Source organism: Calliphora vicina, chromosome 4 (assembly GCF_958450345.1).
Source record: "Calliphora vicina chromosome 4, idCalVici1.1, whole genome shotgun sequence".
NCBI lineage: Eukaryota > Metazoa > Arthropoda > Insecta > Diptera > Calliphoridae > Calliphora > Calliphora vicina.
The window spans coordinates 64,257,052-64,278,028 of record NC_088783.1 but is presented as its reverse complement, the minus strand read 5'-3'; the positions used below and the strand labels follow the sequence as shown (position 1 = coordinate 64,278,028).

Genomic DNA, 20,977 nt, shown 5'->3' with positions numbered 1-20,977 from the left:
GCGCTGTGATAAATATTAGTTATTAGTGGGGTATTCAATCGATTAACCGTTAATTGGTTAACCGATTAATTTTGGACGGTTAACTGTTCGAATGGTTTAAAATTGCCGATTTTCAAATAACAAATAAAACTAAGATATTGGATATTCTTTATAATGCTTTCGATTTCTCCAACATCAACAATCAGCGTTTTTTTCTAAGTCAAGTTTTATTAAATTCAGAAGATTATTTCAGAAGATCTCACTAAAATCCTAAAAAAACTTAAATGTATATACAAAAAGGATCTCAAATACCATATTTATACCATACTATTATTTTTTGGTTGAATTCTAATGTTTTGTTTGTTTTTATGTTTTTGTTTTTGTGCACAAAATTCGTGGTTGTATTTTCAATTTAAATTTAAAATAGACATTAACCGAATAAATGTAAACCCCGATTAATTATTTGCTCGGTTAACCGATTAAACCAGAAACCCGATTAATTGAATACCCTAGTTATTAGTAAACTAATAATTATTATAAACTGATGTTGTTGATTGGCAGCGGCTGGGAATCGAACCCAGTCCACAAATACCATATCATGCTTAATAATCAAACCAATTAAGTCACAGCACCCTTTAAATCGGTAATACGGATCACTGTACCATTTTCGGCTCCTTAAGCTTTCCGAATTTCGCAACGTTTCACGGAAAGCTACGAAACGTTTAAGATTTATCTACGAAAAGGGTCGTTGGTCTTTCAACATTCAATTGGAAACAATGTTTCCCATATAATAATGTCAATGCCACGGCGAAAAGGCTTGTTGGTCGGAGTTCAACGATTTCTCTTGACACTTTAAATGGAAACAAAGTTTGCCATACAATAACGTCAATGCCATGGCGAAAATGGTTGAGAAAATAATCATGCTGGGTATAAAAACTTTCATTCCATTAAAGAAATCTTCGTTTAGACTTGGACAAAAATATTGGTTTAATCAGAGTGCAAAATTGCAATGAGATTTAGAGAGGAAGCATTCAGAATTTGCTGAAATTCTCTACGCAAAGCTGTGAGGTCTTCGGTCTCAAAGTACGAGCAACGCCTTCGTGCTAAAGTTCTTACTGCTTGCCGGGATAGTCAAGGATTTTTTCCATTCGTGAAAAGACTAAAGTATAATGCTAGTTTCACAATTCCGATTATTTTAAACATTCACTGACACGCTTGATAAGGCTAACTTTATAACTGAATTATTCACAGGTAATTCCTACATTCCTACATTTTCGACATTGATTCCGGAAAGTGATCAACCGATGTGCGAGCATGAAGAAGAATGACAAATTACCAGCATCTTGTTAAATATTTGGAGTCGAACAATTTACTTAGTGAACGTTGTGTAGAGCGTACTCTACGTGAGGCAAACTGGTATTCCTTTTGGAATAATGGTGTCGTTTCATTCACCGTTTTGGCGAAAGTAAAGTGATGGCTCTAGAGATTTCTAAGGCGTTCGATAAAGAGAGAGATCGCACTATACGAGTAGTTGTTCAAGATTAACTTAGCGGTACTTTCTTCTACTCTTTTTCCAAATTTTCTGACTACAACATTTGTCACTCATATTCATTCAATTATAGACGTTCAGTGTCGGAGATTGGGGCAATGAGGGAAAACATGATTGGCTCGTTTAATCAAGATCTTGTGACAATAAATCTCTGAATAGGATTGTGCAAAGAGATTACAACGCTCGCAATACTCAATGTTGTATGTTGACACACAAACTCAACACAGATCATGTAGCTTGATCAGTACTTATAGCTGGTGTAAATATAGGGTGATTGATTTAGAGTTTTTCGTTTATTAGATGTTGTTTTCACAGATCACCCGTGGCTGCGTTCAGCGTTCTGTGAAAAATTTTTTTTACTGCGAACTTCTAAATACACTATTATCAATACCATTCGCCTAAGTGTCATTATAGGATGATACGCGACTGAATAGCCTATATCCAAAAGTCTTCGTCAATAAGCCAGCTACGATTCAAGACTTGGAAGCTAACATTACTCGAGTAATTCATGAGATATCTGTAGCAATGCTGGAAAGAGTGATAGAAAATTGGAACTTCCGAATGGAACACTTACAGCATAGAATCGGCCAATATTTGAATGGAATTATCCGACCGAAAAGGGAATACAGCTATCATGTACTGGTCGGTGCTTCAATGTCTATTTTCTCTCCTCCTCGACAGAGTACAGGAGAGCGTAAAGGTAATTATCGTTGACAGTATGTTATCCAACTCTATAGATTTGCTATTGTTGTGTTTCACTGTTCTATCGATACTACAATGTGTAACGCAAAAATTAGGGAACTTGTGCCTGATATTTTTTTTCAAGAACTCGATTCACACTACAGTGAAAATTTGTACTTTAGCCGTACAGTTCGTATGTGAAAAAAAATTCCCGAAGATATATTTCCAGTCACTTTCAATGTAGGAAAGTTCAAATCGAATGTCGACAAACACTATTCTTTTTTTCCCTCCCATAATCTATTTTCTAGTACCAACACAATGAAGAAAAATAATTTTCAGTTCCGGGTGGCTATGAGTCCCCCCTGCCATTACGGGTTGCAATCTTGAATATAATTAAATGTATGTACTCATATTTAGGGTATCTAAGAGTAGGCACAGGCAAATATACTATTCTAACTTGTTTTGATTAGGAAATGTCTCCGCCTTAATTGAAATTCTACTGTAAAATACCACAATGTTTTGTTTGTTTTCATTTTGGAAGTTTTGTTGAAACTCTGTGAAAAGTCATTGATGCTGTTTGTGTGTTTCTGTGTCTATATAAAGAAAGTCTTTTGACCTTGAACTTTACTAGATGTTTCACTACATGTTGGGAATTCAAAAAATTGATGTGATGAAGCGATTACTTTATTACATTTAACATTTAAGAAATGCATAGTGGCATTTTTTTAATAAATTACACTCTACAATGTACGTTTGTTTAAATATTAATAATATTTGAGGAAAGTAGAATGATATATTGTTTTTTAAAATTATTTATATTACTCACCCAAATTGTATAAAAGATTACAATAGAAATAAAATGTTAACATACCTGTAAAGAAATGAAAGGAAATATTTGAATTATGAAATTAAAAATAGCTAAGTAGTATTAATCAATTTAAATAAACAGTTTCCTAACCCTGACTTAGTTCAGACTTAAACCTTTATTTAATGTTTCTTTAAATTTTATGAAACTATAGCTCAACATGTCACATTTCTGTCAAATTGTTAACACAATACAACAAAGCTTTAAAAATTAAAAACAAAAAACTAGAAATTGTCTTAACTAAACAGAAATAAGATGACACAAATAATTAATTATGAGTTCAACAAACTATTTCAGTATGTTAAAATATTTAGCTAATTAAAATACGTTTAAATGCAAAATTAATAAGCCATTATATTAGAAGTATCTCAATAACTGGAGGCTATTAATAAAATATGTGGTAAATAAAAGATGCTTAGTTATAAATTAGCCAAGCCTTTAAAGAACAATATAAAGTACTTAAGTAAAGAGTGTTTTCGTAAATATGTTATTCCTTTCTTCATTTTATTAAATACGATCTTGGTCTTAAAAGATAGAGAAATAAAAATTAATCACATACCTAATTTCAGTTTAAAACTGGCTATTAATTTTTATTAACATAAGTAGTTATGTGTAAAACAAAGAAACAGTTTACATAACCTTCTTTAACGTTTTGTATAGTTTTTTCGTATGTAAACTATTGTGTTTTTTTTAATAAAACAAAACGTTAATTTTTGAGAGGTAAGCAACGACTGAAAATTACACTAATAAGAATTTAACATAAAAGTCAAAGCAAATACTTTTTTAGTCGTCTATTGTTTTTATAACAAAGTCTGTTTCATTCCGCTAAAGAAAAAGTAAGTTACAGTCGTCTTACCCAGTCCTTATCCAATCCTTCCTCACTTTATGGTGAATGTGTTCTATCGGTTTCAACGTGCGAGAGATGGTTTCTTCGGTTCAGAAGAAAAATTTTTGGCTGGCCTGGGCAGCCAAATTGTCAAACTCAATAAGAGCTTGGAAAATCTTTAGGAGCTACTCAAGCAGCAATTTCAAAACGTTTGCGAGCAGCAGAATTCATACAAAAGCAGGGAAATTGGGTACCATACGAATTGAAGCCGAGATACATTGAAATGGTGTGCCCTGATAGATTAGTCGAGAGTGTGCTGGGCTATTAATCTGAGGGTTGTGGGTTCGATTCCCGCCGGAGACTCTGGGTGTATCTGCAGACAAAGAAAACGGTTCGCAGTTTGTGTTTGTTAAAAAAAAAACGATTTTGCATGTCTGAAATGATGTTTGAACGCTATAAAAGAAATTCGTTTTTGCACCGAATCATTATATGCGATGAAAAATGGATCCATTACGATTAACCGAAGCGTAAGAGATCGTATGTGAAGCCCGGCCAACCAGACGAATCAACACCAAAGCCAAATATCCTTAGCACTAAGGTAATTCTCTGTATTTTGTGAAAGCAAAGCGTTCGATGCAGAACGCTCTCTCTGGGATACGCTTCACTTTGGAACAGAGTATCCGATATTGGCTTGATTCATAAGATGAGCAGTTATTTTGGCTCGGAATCCATATGATGCCAGAAAGATGGGAAAAGGTCACTTGCTAGTTCTACATTTAAATTTAGCCTCTGTTGAGATCAATGATCTTATAACATCCCCACAAATTGTACTGCTGATTCAAACCTAACTTCACGTTCAAAATAGATTTATGGTATAAGTAGGACAATTTCTTGGACTTGACCTCAATGCAGAAAACCCTGCATTAGTCAATGCAGGTTGGTAGTTCTTTTAGCCGGTCTTATCTCAGCAGGTGCCAGAAAGATGTGAAAAGTTCACTTAATAGTTCTACATTGAAAGTGTCGTTCCCAATTTAGCCTCAGTTGAGATCAAGGATCTTATAACATCCCCTCAAATTGTACTGCTGATTCAAACCTAATTTCAAGTTCAAAATAGATTTATGGTATAAGTAGGACAATTCTATGGCCTTCCTCAATGCAGAAAACCCTGCATTAGACAATTTTAAAGGTTTAATAGTACAATAACAACAACTGGTCTTATCTCAGCAGGTTGGTAGTTTGTCTCCACGAAGCCTTATTGCTCTTTCGGTTCGTATTCGTTATTCGTTTGAGTTCTGGGAGCAACAGAATACGATTTGAAGCCAAGAGACATTGAAAGACGATTTCCGCATGTCCGAAATGATGTTTGGACGCTATAAAACAAAATCGTTTTTGCACCGTATCATTACTTGCGATTAAAAGTGGATCTATTACGATAACCTGAAGAGATCGTATGAGAAACCCGGCCAACCAGCAGAATTAATACCTAATATCCACGGCGCATTTGTGGGAGCAAAAGGGACATATATATTAAGAACTGCAGAAATCTGACTCTGTCCGATATTTGTTTCGATCGATGTAGAACGCTCTCTCTGCGATACGCTTCACTTTGCAACAGAGTATCCGATATTGGCTTCATTCGTTTTTGGCATCATAAGGTGAGTAGTTATTTTGGCTCGGAATCCATATGATACTAGAAAGATGGGGAAAGTTCACTTACTAGCCCTACATTGAAAGTGTCGTTCCCAATTTAGCCTCAGTTATGATCAAGGATCTTATAACATCCCCTCAAATTCTACTGTTCATTCAAACCTAACTTCAAGTTCAAGTTATGGTATAAGTAGTACAATTCCTTGGCCTTGACCTCAATGCAGAAAACCCTGCATTAGACAATTTTAAAGGTTTAATAGTACAATAACAATAACAACAACTAATCTTATCTCAGGTTGGTAGTTCATCTCCACGAAGCCTTATTGCTGTTTCGGTTTGTGTGAGAACCAAGTCGGTTCGTATTCGTTTGAGTTCCATTCCTTATAATGGTATGGAATCCAACGACGATATAGACAAGACCTAGTTTTAATTGGTCACTATTACTTTTAATCGTATAGTCTAGGGCAGATACTAGTGTAACAGTAATAGATCCATCTTAAGGATAAGAGCAATCAGTCCATTTCCCTATATCTCAGAAAGCTCATCCAGTCTTTCTTCGCCAATATCTGGTTACATAATAAGCCAGTACATTCATAGATGAAATAATCACCCCTATCGCGAATCAACATTTCACATGAAATATTTTCCCTTTTCCTTTTTTCGTTCATCAACTTTGTTCACGTGAAAAAAATTCCCTTCGTTGTGAAATTTTTGATGGAATTTTGTAAACAATAAACAGCTGTTACGAACAAAATCAACTATTGTGAATGTAAAGTTAATCATGATATTCATGGGAACAAAATTTCACATGTTATTGCCGATAGGGGTGAATGTCTCTCCTTTCCAACTATATCGACAGTTGTGACAAAAGTCATTGTAATGGAGTCTGAGACATGTTTTCCGATCGTTCTGATACTTTAACACTGCCATCAGAATAGACATGACTTTCCGGTTAAAATTTATAAGATTTTTTCTTCGCGATCTTGCTGACATCCAATCTGAGCCCAAAGATCAAGGAAGACGAGAAACCAGCGCCCTAGATCGCCCTTGCTCCATTGCCACAGGTGAAAAATAACCTCGCGAATCCTCTCATTAACGATTTTATAGTTGCTTCCGTTACCTTTTTGGACCAGGTGACCCACTTACGCTTCAAATCGGATATGTTCTTGGATACCTTTGCTGTGTTCTTTAATTTATTTTTTACAAGAGCCCAATATCTTTTCTCAGGTCGAAGTTCTGGACAGTTGGGTGGATTTACCTCCCGTGGTACGAATAAATCAAGGGACTGTTTTCATAGCGGCATGATGGCAAAATCGGGCTGTTTTAAAATAGGTAAAAACCGTTTTTGTAGACATTCCGTAATATATATTTCTGTGTTTATCGTGCCTGATGTCACAAACTGCAAATGGCTTGCCACACATGAAAGTTCTTGGGGAATTTTGTTTGCTTTTTTGTCCGATATTGTTCTTGAACATTATCACGTCCATCAGTCACATACAAATCATTATCCGGAAGTTCTGTAAAGTCTATCATCATCCATCAAACAACAGGAGTATTTGTTTCTTTCTAAAATTTGACCTCAATTTTTTCACTCGTTCTTTTGCTTCTAAGTTCTTTAACGCATGCGATCTGGAACTTTCTGAACTTTATACGACTTTAATCCAGCATTAGCTTTGACTCTGCTCACAAAAGAATCAGAGCCTTTAACTTTACGAGCTGCTTTTCTGATAGAACGGTTCGATGCTCTTCGAAAGAGTTGTTGGACTTCTTTTGCCTTACCAATATCTGTTAGGCCTTTTTTTCTTCCTGATCCAGATTTTCTTTTAATGTTCAAGTATTGCTTATACTGTTTAATGGTTTTTGAAACAGCGAGACAATAAACTTTCAGATCTTTTAGTATTATTTTGCTGGGAATATCTTTCTGGTTGCAATTTCGTGATCCTACAGTTATCCCTGAGCAGAAAGATCCAGGAAGACGAGAAACGAGCGCCCTATCACACATTTCTCACAAAATATCCATGTATATCCATGTATATCCTAGATCACCCTTGCTCCTTGCCACATTGACGAATAAATAATAATTTCATCACAATTTTACGCTTTCACGTGAGAGCTGGCATACGACAACTACTTTGTGGCGGATTGCACAGCGTGTGTTGAATCCACCATTCTTAATTTCCAAATTTATGGGACGTTGATTTATTTCTTCCCACAGATACAAGTTGGTTATTGTTGTGGGCCAAAATATGCGTAAAAACATTTGTGTATTTCACGTTGGAGTTACATAGACCTATTTTAGTCCGGATCGATATTTATTGGAGTTTCAATCAGGTTTAAGCTGACTGAATGATTGTCCTGATTTATTAATCTGTGCAGTGATCTTAGAGTTTGAACCGCCAGATTTGTAAAATATTACCACTCCTTTCTAAATTTTCACTTTTCGAGAAAAAATTTCTTTAATTTTGGAGAATTTTGATCCATATTTTTGCCAAAAATACAATGAGTTCGTAGGAAATATATAAAACTTAACTAACTAACTTATAAAGTAGAGGATCAAAACATTTAAGTAGAGGATCAAAACATAATGCAAACCAAAAAGAAAAATAAGGTAAAAGTAATTTAGAAACAACTTATATGACTAAAGTGTCTTTCATTTTAAGCATGATGATGAGGAAGTAGGTGAAATTAAAACAAACCTACTATTAAAATATTCAAATATGAATTTTATTAAATATGAATCAATAATTGTGATCTATTTGGGCAACAATTTTATGAGCCTATAAATCTTAAGTTATTATGTGAAAAATATATAGAAACTTTATCAAAAATAGCAATTTGGAGCATTATTGAAAGAGAGACAATGGGAAAGTCATAAATGATTCGCATACAATACAACAAACAACTTCCGAAACTCATTATTTAAAAATTTGTTTTCTTTGTTGTCATTTCTTTTGGTTATTATTTCTTTATATATTTTTACGACTTTTCGATTTCATTTTAGCATTTGTTTTTCTAGTTTTCATAACTGTAAACTAATCAAACAAAATAGCTATGTATGTTTATCGCTATTGTAAGCCCAACTATCTATAATGGCTGTATTAATGAATGGAGCTGTGTGTTGTCTTTCGATTATGATTTCGCAAAATTTGCCAACATTCAACGCTCGTCTTTATTTCGATTAACATCGTTTGTTACGGACGCGTAAAGAAATGCAGTTAAAAATCTCTAGCTTCACTTTCATTTTAGTATTTGCCACATTTCTAAAATGTTCTCAAATCGCCAACTCTCAGGAGATTATCTATGTGCCGCGTACACAACTATTGGCTCGTTGGCCATTTTTCAGTGGTTTTCGTAATATTTTACGGGTAGTGCGTCCTAATGTGCATGTGGGCAGAAAATCGGATTTTCGCAGTGATTTCGATGAAAATTATGTGAATTATCATGGTGCTCAAATGTGGAAGATAATGTTTAATCAGGATATGAATAAGAATAATATCAGCAGAACGGAAGATATGCAAAAGTTTATTGAAAAGTATGGTGAGTAGAAAATAAAGGTGGAAAAACAAATTAGCATAATTATATTGCAGTTTTCGATTAAAAGTGTTGGAAATTAAACCATAAATTAATTTAATTAATTATATATTTGAATGGCTTCCAAAGAGTTTCCAAAAAACCGAAGAATTTCAAAACCGCGGTTTCGGTTTTAAAAAATTGAAAACCGATCGGTTTCGGTTTAATTTCGGTTTTGTGATAATTTGTTAAATATTAATGTTATAGAAACAAAATCAGTTAATAATATAGGAAATGCTATACAAATTTAAAATTCAAGAGAATAAAGGAAAATTAGTACTCTTTCTTTTAATGGTACTTTTTAAATATGTTTATTATTATGGCTTAATGACATTGATGTAACAACATTTTTATTGAAATTTCAATAATAATGAACCTATAGCAGAAAAGGACTCACAGGTACTTTTCTTCAACTAAAAATACATTTTGGCTATTTTATAATAATAAACCTAAAAATTAGGCACACATGATTCTGAATTTATGGTACTTTTTATTCTAAGAATAAGTTTCAAATGAGATAGAATCTTTACAATGAGTCAATTAACATGAAACTAGAGATATGTTATCCTAAATTAGTATTAATGCACAAAGGGAGACTATTTCTTTCTTCCAATTGGGGTGGCGAAGCAGACCGGGTCAGCTAGTCCTCCATACTTTTATCGGATATTTTAAAATAACTAATGTGCTGTTTTTCTATAGCGAACGAGTGTTTTGAGTACATGTAGTATTTTGTTTTTGTTACAATAACAAAATTAGCTGACGAGTTAAATTTCCACTCAAAGTACTCATTCGCTATAGAAAAAAAACATAAGTCTTTGTTACAAAAATTTGACATCATTGTTTTTAAATTAAATAAATAAACAGTCATTTGAAGTTTAATTGTCAGGAAATACTTGCATGTTCAATATTTTTAAATGAGTTTGTGTCATTCATTATTAACAGGTTTCCTTGTCTAGTCTGCGAAAGGTAGCCTGCTACATCTTCTGAAGCAATTATTGTAATACAATTTAAAAAATTTAAAGAAATCTTAAGATATTTTAACTGATTTGTTTTAAGAGAAATTAGATGAATCGTTGAATGAAAAAATTTTGTTTTCATTTCTAAATTTTGAATTTTTTTACTGAAAATAAATTGAAAGTGAAAACCGAAGAATAATTGTTAGTTTCGGTTTTAGACCTTGAACATTTCTTGTTCAGTTTCGGTTAAAACCGAACAAGAAACTATAGAATTATCATACAACCTTTTAACCGCTTCGAATCGGTATCCAACATAATGTTAATTTAAGTCAGACCAAAATTACCATTACTGAAGTATCTGAAAATACCGTTACCGAAATAAACCGTTTCGAGTCGGTAGGCAATTTAAGATTCAAGTATAATTTTCAGACCAATATCAAAAATCAGATATCAAATATTAGCAGTCTGAGCTGGAGCTAGGGCATTATTTCAAAATGTGAATCACAACTTTCTCGGTACCCACAAATCCAGGCTTTCAATCTAATAATCTCTATTTTTCCTGAAGACTGGATATGGATGCGACGATCAAAGAGACTACGCATTAATGGACTCTATGCATGAAACAAATCCCAAACGATTCAATTATAACTCTATTTTTGGTCATAAATTTCTACGTACCAGCAAATCCTCAGATAAAGCTAAAAGTTGTATGTTTGTTGCAAAGTTATCGCAATATTGAAGCTCGAATGACTCTCAAAATACACCTAATTCATTCCCTCCCCAATAAGCACCAAAGCCCCAAAAAGTCAAGCACTTGAGATTTTTTTTGGATTTCGACTTGAATGCAAATGTAATTATGTTTTAAACTTGAAAAATATTTGAAAAAATTAAATATTTTCCAAACAAAAAACATATGGCTTGAATTTATGTTTCCTTTTTACTGGAGAATGCTATTGAAATAAAGTGTAAGACAATTGTAATTCAATTACTTGACTATAATTCAAGGATTGAATTACACTTGCTTTCAACTTGAATTCTAGAATTCTTATTGGTACATCTATTTTTGGAAATATTTAAGGATTAGGAAGCGTTAGTAATAATAAACCAAGGATCAATTATAGAGCTATCCCAATACTTAAAGTTTTGAAAAGATTTATACACCTTCACAGAAAAAACTATTTCTTAAACCGTTTCAATTCAAATATGTAGCACATTTAGCTTTACTTCTGATAGAAGTTTTCGGTGTTCCTCGCAAGAGTTGTTCGACTTCTTTTGCTTTACCAATATCTGTTAGACCTTTTTTTCTCCCTGATGCAGGTTTGCTTTAAATGTTCAAGTTTTCCTTATAGTGTTTAATGACTTTTTAAACAGTGTGACGATGATTTTTTTGAAAATTGTTAAATATTTTTTCAGCAGAAAATTAATGATTTAGAAAAGATAATATCTGATATAGCACGGTGGTTTAGAAACTTTTTATTTTTTTTGAAATAATTCGGTATCTTGGGAACTATTGGAGATATTGTTACAAATGCATGAAATATATGAAAAAACGTAAAAATTTTTCAAAGCGGCAAGGTTTGTGGAACATCTGAGGAGTAAATAATGGCTTTTTATATAAGTATATGATATTGTTGAAAACCTAAGGACCTTTAGATTGATATTTTAGTAAAATTAAATAATTTTATAATATTTTGGAACTTCATTTACCTTAAAAACTAAAAAAATTCATACGGGATTTTCCACTAATAAAAATATAAAATTTTAACAATTATAACAAAATATGGAACCAATCAATATAGACTCAAATGTACTTAAATCAATGGCATTAGAATTTTTAAAATTTTTTATTTTCAAATACCGAAATTCCTAAAACGAGGAAAATGTGTTCCAAAAACTGAGTTTTTTTTTTAGAAAAGTGCCTACTGTGACGTTATTTACCGTGTGATAGTAAAAATACTTAGTAGGTATTTAAGAAACATATGGGGTTATACAAATATGGAGCTTTTTCGTGGATTTTTAGAATTTTTTACTCAAACCGGAATTTTTTTTTTTAAATTGGCCAAGTCTGGGTAGGACTGGGGGTGGTATGTCCGCTTAAGTGAGCCAAATTTGTCTTTACACGCTTTTGCATTGAGTTATCTTTCCGGATCATATAAAAATTCTATATAGTCCCGAAGAAATTTTTTTTCTACAAAAGAAAAAAACGGCCCTTTTTACAAGTTCCAACTTTGGATGCGTATATCTTTTTATAGGGAAGAGATAACTGTTAGCAAGTTTTTTTATTTTATTTAGAATTTTGTCGCCAATATAGCTGATATTAAAAATAAATTTCGACCCTCCGTAGGCCCGCCATATCTAAAAAACCATAAAAAGATCCAGCAAAATTAAAAAAAAAATAAATCAATAAACCTGAATATCTCTTCAGCTAATAGATATAACCTAGTATTTTGTAGATCTTCTCAAGGACTATTTATATTCAAAATTTTAAATCATTAGGATCATAAATGGATTTTTGGCAATTTTTTTAAAAAAATTGAGACCCGAGATGACCAACTTTGAGGGGCTACGTACTTGCCCCCATTAGCGCTAGGAAGCTGAACAAATGTAAATCAGCTCGACCTCCACACGTCAGCTCAAACCATGTGAAATTTCGTAACAATATCTCCAGTAGTTCCCAAGATACCGAATTATTTCCAAAAAAAAGTTTTTAAACCACTGTTTTTAAACCACAGCTAACGTGATTAAAAAAATTACAATTTGTTGGACCAAGTATAAGTTCTGGCTGGAATTGACTCACTCTTAAATATAAATTTCGAAATTTGGTTCCTTATTAGAACCAACATTTGATATTAAGGTTTTGTCAGTCTAAAACAAAGGATAAACATAACAAATGTTAAAATAAAACAAAGTTTAACCTTAGCTTAACATACCACTTCAAAAACCATCCTTAAAATTTAAAAAAAAAATTTTAGAATCATTTCCGTTTTAAATTTTTTTAGAAGAAAAATATGTCTACATTTCAAACCTAACAGCATGCAACAACACAAAAAAACCTAACTTGACCTTACATAAAATTAACATTGACAAACTCACAATAAATTAATTAAGACAAAAAATTCCAAACCAAATGATTTCATTTCATTAGAAAGTCTAATGACCTTTAACTAACTCGTTTATTCTATACTTAAAATCTTCTTAAAGAAAGATATACAAAAATAAACTGACCCAAAGCGAAATAACATGGTCAAAGGTAGAAATGAAGATTCAAACTAAAACCAGACGTTTAAAAGTGAGTTCAAAAACAGGGAAAACATTTTAAAAAAACAATGTCTTTCAGATACTGTCTTGCATATTTTAAAGATTTATCTAAAATTATTAATATTTTGGTTTGATATTTGGCAAACTCGTGGATACATAAAGCAGAAATATTCTAGCAAAGATAGAAACAAAAATACAACAATAACTATAAATATAAAGATGAGTTAAGAAGAAACATCACCACCATGCTGACCATGTTACAAACCATAGAATTTCGCTTTAATCAGTTTGTTTGCAAACAGCGCGACTTAAAGATCAAAAACCACCATAAAACAAAGTGTAAATATTAAATTTAAAAGAAAGATAATGTTAAAAACTAAAAACAATTATTTAAACTTACAAAATATCTTTACAAAACTATTAATTTTACAAATATGTGTAAGCACTTCTTGGTCACGACAGTGTTTGCCTAATCAACGTGTTAACAATAGTGGAATTTATACTCTAGTGCGCAGTACAAACGGTAGTTTATCCTCGGTTTTCTTTTCAAGTGAGGATCTGTACGATAATACGATCGAAAGTTTACAATGGTTAATACCCACCGATATACGTCGTTTCAATGTTTTTTCGCCTCAGTCTACGTATCAGATTAATATGCGTTATCGTAATGATCCCTCGGTTAAACGGTATTTCGGTCATCAATTGTGGAAAATTCATGAGAATGATGTATCGAATTCAGAATTAAATCTGTTTTGGAAATTATTTGGTTAGTGTGGCGTAAGTTTTAATGAATTTTAGTTAACCTAACTTTTTTTACATAAATAAATATTGAATTTTTAAGAAAAAAATTATTTTCATTAAAGGAATTCTGGTCATTGTTTTGATTTTAAAGTGGCTATTATATAATAATCTCTTTTATAAATAAAAGTAAAATTTTTAAACTGTTACTAAATGCTTTATTTTATATAAATAGTTAAATTTTTAATAAGTGAGTAGTCTTTTTCACCCACCCAATAGATTAAGTTGAAATGCTTGATTATTTCTTTGAAATGCTAATTTCACATCTCATCTCACCTCACATAACAAACACCAAAACTTTTTGTTCAAAACATTAAATTTTCTTTTATAATAAAGAAATAAATTGTTATTAGGACAAAATTATTCATTCCATAAAATCTCCATTAATTTATACAAACAATCTCTTTTTGTTTAAAACAAAGACCAAATCGTTAGTCCAACCATTTTTGCATGAACATTCCAATAAGATTTGAAAATAACAGAAACAAGTATTGAATATTCAAAAATTGTTGCCGATATATGGGGTCTAGACAAACTTTATTAGAAAAATTTGGAATATGACATTTTTTTTATGGAATAACTGTAAAGATGATCTATTAATAGATTTTGATGAAACCTCAGCGAAATATTCCAAGAGGGTTGAAGATTAAAATTAACCCTTTAACGTACTTGGTGTAAAATGGAGACCAATTTAAAAACACAAATGCTTAAAAACACTGATAGTTTGAAATTTTCGAAAGATTATATCTATATGGGACATTTCATGTCATTTCATACTCATAGTCTAACACTAAAGTCGGTTCTTTTTAAAAACAACTTTAAAATAAAAACCAGCTTTTTATTAATTTGCAACCATAGTCAAAATTAAAGTATATTTTAAATTGAACCGACTTTAACTGGGTGCCACCGCAAATGTAGAAAATGTTTTCATACAATATACAACAAAAAACAGACAAGTGGCAACGCTGAACAGCTGACACACAAAATTAAAAAAAAAATCCAAAAAACGTAAACAATAAAAGTAACCGGGACATCTAAAGAAAGAAAGTTGTTTGTTGTGGAAAAATGGAAAAGATAAGATTAATATCATAATTAGGATATTTTGGTACTAATTTTATTGATAACTGTTCAATAATTACAAAATCTCTACCAATATCTTGTAACTTAAACATTTTTTACTTTGTGACGATCTTTTTTACTCGGCGAAGAACAGCTGATGCTGTTGTTAAACGAGTTAAAAACAACATCAGCTAGTTTTATATTTAGAGTCGACTTCAGCGTCAGATGTATACTTTAACTTGTCTATGATAGATCTAAAGTCCACTCTTAAGTAAAGTCGAGTTTAATTCTCTTAAAATGTACTTTAATTTTGACTATGATTATGGGCCGATGTCTTCCGAGATGAAATTTGCACCAAGGTTAGTTCTATTGGATAGTAACTCAGACACAATTTTTCAACAAGATCGGTAGAGAACTCTCTGAGTTAGAGGGTATCAAAATTTGACATTTTGCCCAAGCAGGTTTTTTTCTTATCCATGTATCTTATTACCTATTGTTCTTAGCAAAATGTGTCCCAAATAGCTTAGATAGCTCTTTCTTCAATCTTTCAAAAAAAAATATTTAAAAAACTAAAAAATTTTTAATATTTTCTTTCCGAAATCAAAAACTTTTTTGACTTTTTTTTAATATGGCCCTTTTTTAAAAAATAAAGCTTAGATATTTTCCTTGAAGACCTATTTGGTCGCTTAGTGGGATGCGAGTGGGATATCTATCAAAATAAATATTTTGTAACTCAAGACTTACAATTTTTGATTTTTTTTTTTTTGCAAAATCAAACTTTTTTCCAAATTTTTTTTTGCTCAAAAGAAAGCTTAGGTCCATTTCTTTAAGATAATTTTGGTCCCTTAGTGGGATGCGAGTGGGATATCAATCAAAATAAATATTTTGTAACTCAAGAAATACAATTTTTTTAATTTGTTTGCAAAATCGAAATTTTTTAATATGGGCCCTTTTTTAAAAATTGTTTTTTTGCTCAAAAGAAAGCTTAGCTCTTTTCTTTTAAGACCTATTTTGTCGCATAGTGGGATGCGCAAAACATTGATTTTTTTTTTCAATACGGGACCTTTTTTTAAATTTTTCTTTTTACTCAAAGCAAAGCTAATGTCTTTTCCTTTTTTTCAAAATGGGCCCTTTTTATTGCTAAAAAGAAAGCTTAGTTGATTTCCTTTAAGTCCTATTTGGTCGCTTAGTGGGATGTGAGTGGAATAAATATCAAAATAAATGTTTTGTAACTGAAGATATATAATTTTTGATTTTTTTGGGCAAAATCAAAAACTTTTTTGACCTTTTTTTGTCTTGTTACTATCCAATAGTGCAACCTTGGTAAAAATTTCATCGCGATCGAAGGCCTCGATTTAAAAAGTTGGTTCACTTGACATGAAATGCCCCATATATTAGATTAACGTTACTGAGTATCAATATCGCCAAAAATTAGAGACATGAAATTTGGACTATAGATTCCCCTCGCGCGTTGTAGATCCGCTAAGAAATGATTTTTGGAAAGTCGAAGGTTTAGGAGGTAAAAACGAGTAAATTCGGTAACCGTATATCTTCTAAACTAATAGATATACAAACGAAATTTTAAATGCATATTTATCTGCTAAAAACAATAGCTGACAGGTGTTTGGTACTTTTTGTAAATTCGAACCCATTATTATTTATTTTTCGAATGAACATTTAAAAAGTCCCTACTTTTGATGGCGGCACACCATTTGGTATTTTCAAGTATAGAATTGATTTTGGCCTTGAAAGGAAAAACAGCAATAGTCCTTGGTAACAATGACAGCTTTGTAATGAGCGTGTTTTGCAGATGTTGTATTATAAAAATTCACCTTTGAATCCAGTAATTTGGAAATTTTCGAGAGCAACATAAATTTTATCTCTTAACTATTCAGTTAAAAATGTATTGAATTCATTACTTTTACTAAAAGGCTTAAGAATTTTTTTTTTCAATTCATTTTGAAAATGATTGAAAGCTAAATAAAACCAAATGAAAAAAAAAATATTTTAATTCTGTTATTAATTAGAGAAATGTAGAGAACAATTTTACCGATTCCCGGGAATCAAAAAAGGTCGGGAAATTAAAAACCCTATATACAAATTAACTAACATGGTTTTATTTGGAACACTATTTCCTCTGGAACTCTATTTTACGCATTTGTTCCTATAGTCATATGCCAAATCCGGGTAAACAGTTTGGTACTTTTTTAAAACGTATTTTGTCTTGAGCTCATGACACAGATTTCAGTAGTTTGAAGCATATATTTTTTTGTTTGCCAAAATAGAATACATATTGTGAAATTTCAAACGGGTATTTGAGAGGGAAAAGAAAAATTTACACTTTTTTCTTCTAGGGGTACGTTTTTATACCCACCATCATTTATTTTACCCTTCACCATGAGGGGCAAGGGTATATGTATATAAGTTTGTCATTCCGTTTGTAATTTCTACATTTTTCATTTTCTGTCCGTCTTAACTTACATACATGATTCATACATCAATATATCGGGAATTTTTCCGGCTCGGTTTCTATTTAAAATCGACTAAATCGGCCCACAAATGACTGAGATATAAGGAAAAAACCGGGACAACCTCGATGTTTGGCCTATTTTTGATCTATATCTGGATTACTAAGCCATTAGTATAGACAATATGGATATCTAATGAAAGATATTTCAATGTTCATTGCAACGATTTATATAAGGCTACAGTGAGTTGGACCTACAATGGGTCAAAATCGGGAACAAATATTTTTTAACCCGATTTTTTTCATCAAAAATTTTTTTTGTCATACATTGTTTTTCAAAATTTTGAAAAAAAAATTAATTTTGTTAAATAAAAATATTAAAAAACAATTATTTTTTAGTATAATTTGGTGAAGGCTCTCTTGACCATAGCTCTCTTACTTGTTGATTTTGTCATTTCGTTTGTAACACATGAAAGTATTTAGTATAGATATATATTCTAGGTATTTGTAAAATTCTAAAATAATAATGTCAGATTCTAAAATCTTTCTATCAACATTTGAGAGGATCGATCCATAATTGACCCTACCACCATATAATTCATATATCAGAAAATTATAAATAGATTGACGGTCTTTTTTTCTATTTTAAAAAAATGTATAAAATCTATGTATTCTATTTACAAAAAAAATACAAAAACCCTAAATTTGATTTAATATAAAAACATTGTAACATTTGTTCATTTGAAATTCATCGAATTTGAAGGGTTGAAAAACACCAAAATCATCTGGACGTGACAGTTGAAAAATTATCGAAAAAATTACAAAATACAAAAAATAACTAACTTAAAATGAGTTCTGAAAAACATATAGCTCAAGTATTTTTTTTTTTGTTGCAATGGTTTTTCCGCATACGTTATGGAATTTGTGAACCACTTCCTCAAATTCACTTTGCTATAGCTTCAAGTACTTCTAAAGCCAACTATTTCTTAAAGATTGAAAACATGAAATAATAATAAAATTTGACAAATCGGCTACTTATTGAAGCAATTCGATCATTAAATAACTCTGTTTTTCTTTACCAAATGAGCAAAATATTTCACTGATATTAAATAGATTTGGACTAGATTCACCCCTTTTAGAGATTGAATTAGATTGAAACAGCAGAGCTCCCTTCGCTCCACTAACAAGACTCGTTCCGCTCTTTATATACAAAGGTGGCTATCATAGAACCTTCTTCTAGAATGAGTGTATAATTTTTACATTTTCTATTGAAGAGACAGACGTCTTATAAGAAGAATTTTGAGAGCTCCTTCAAACTATGAAGTTTAATCTTCGTTAAGCAACGTTACGATCAGCGAAGTATAAATATCAAAATGATCGAAAGTAAATCTGAGAATGGTTGAAACTTATCATCTTAAAAAGTTGATAATATTAGAAACACAATTTATACATATTATTTCCTTACACCTTTCATTAATACCCACAACTAACATTTTTTCTTTTTTTTCTTGCAGGCAATGAAGTTTGGAACATTAATCAAGATGGAATTGATGTATTGATTGATTTTAAAAACACCGCCAAAGCCAAAGAATTTATGGCAAACAGTGAATTTACCTACAACGTAATGATTGACGATCTGGAAGTGGCTATTGATGAGACCTATGTAGAAGTTAATACCACTAATCCTAAAATGCCCTGGTTGGATAGAGAAGGTAAGAAACTAGCACTTTCATAAACTCTTTTAAACAATTCTAAATATCTTCTTTCTTTTAAAAGGTACCATCATGAATTGGAATCGTTATCATGATATTGGCGACATAAAACAATTTATGCAATATATTTTGGAGAATTATTCTGAAATGGCTGAAATTGTGCAAATTGGTGTGACCAACAATAAGAGACCTTTGGAAGTATTGAGAATATCGAATGGTGATCCCAATAATTGGGCTGTATTTATTGATGCCGGCTTACAGGGTCGAGATTGGTTAAGTCCGGCTGCTGTCACCTTGGCCATATCGAAGTTAACGCATTTGTGGGATAGTCCGGAATCGGACATAATGCATCATATTGATTGGTATTTCTTGCCGGTGGCCAATCCTGATGGTTATCAGTATTCACGTATAACCGATCGTTTGTGGACTAAAAATCGCCATTTCGATACGAAAACTGGATGTTTTGGTGTAAATTTGGATAGAAATTTTGAATATAAATGGGGTGGTTCGGGTTCATCGGAAAATCCTTGCAAGAATCTTTATAAAGGTGCCAAAAAGTTTTCGGAACCCGAAACCAGAGCCATTAAAAATTTCATGTTAAATATGAAAGATTATTTGGGAGCCTACATTTCATTTGGTGGTTATGGCCAGGAAATAGCCTATCCTTGGGGTGATGCTGATTTTGTTACAGATAATCAAAGAAATTTGCATAAAATTGGTCGCAAAGCTATGGCGGTAAATATTTTTAAAATACAATATTTTTTAAACTATAAAAACTAATATAAATTATATTTTTTTTGTAGAATTTCCGCAAAATGAATCAGGCGGAATATCGTGTGGGTTCCAGTTATCGCCTTAAACTTGCTCGTGCTGGCAACTCCGCCGACTGGGTGCAATATCACATTAATCCTCAGTATGTGTATAATGTGTTCCTTAAAGATCAGGGCCGTTATGGTTATTTAATGCCACCCCATTATATTGTGGAATCGGGAGAGGAGGCGTATGAGTTTATGAAAACTATAGCTTTAGCATTAGATTACAATTAATGAAGAGTATTTAAAAGTATAAATAATTTGTAAGTTTAGTAATTAAGATAATTTATTTATTGTGGAATAATAAAAGAGAATAGAAAATATTATATTTAAGAGAACACAATGGTAGTTAAAGTATGTGTATGATAAGTTAAACAAAATGTGGGTGTATTTGAATGAAGGGGTTCTACGATTCACAATCGAACATTGGATAATCAATAGTGAAATAATTCTTAGACTTTCCTGCCAGGTTTTATTAACAATCAAATAACAGGTGTATTTTTTTATAAAATTTAACCTAAATTTGTCGCTCGTTCTTTTGCTTCTTAGTTCTTTATCGCATTGCGATCTGGAATTTCTGAACGTTATACACAGAAAAAATTATATTTCAATTCAAACATTTATCCCATATTGAACTGGTTTCAATTATTTCATAATTAAATCAAGTATTCATTTGCTCAAAAACTAATTTTCTTGATATTTTCTATTGAATTTTGAGTTTTGAATTTGATTATTTTGACAATTGAATATACAATTTTCGTTATTGGTTGAATTACAAATACAAAAATTGTTGAATAG

The 20,977-nt window shown here is 31.5% G+C and overlaps 3 protein-coding genes across 3 annotated transcripts in view; 2 read left to right on the top strand and 1 right to left on the bottom strand.

Annotated features, from left to right (window-relative positions):
* Positions 1-20,977, bottom strand: part of LOC135958899 (centrosomal protein of 162 kDa) — a 121,399-nt gene that overhangs the window by 55,344 nt on the left and 45,078 nt on the right. The gene's annotated exons all lie outside the window — the stretch shown is intronic.
* Positions 1-20,977, top strand: part of LOC135958900 (carboxypeptidase B) — a 375,293-nt gene that overhangs the window by 314,334 nt on the left and 39,982 nt on the right. The window lies entirely within an intron of this gene.
* Positions 8,757-20,465, top strand: LOC135956579 (carboxypeptidase B). The gene is made up of 5 exons (XM_065507114.1): positions 8,757-9,079; positions 13,775-14,097; positions 19,170-19,367; positions 19,432-20,102; positions 20,171-20,465. Exons 1-5 carry the CDS (start codon positions 8,757-8,759, stop codon positions 20,411-20,413), a joined length of 1,758 nt encoding a protein of 585 aa, XP_065363186.1. The 3' UTR covers positions 20,414-20,465.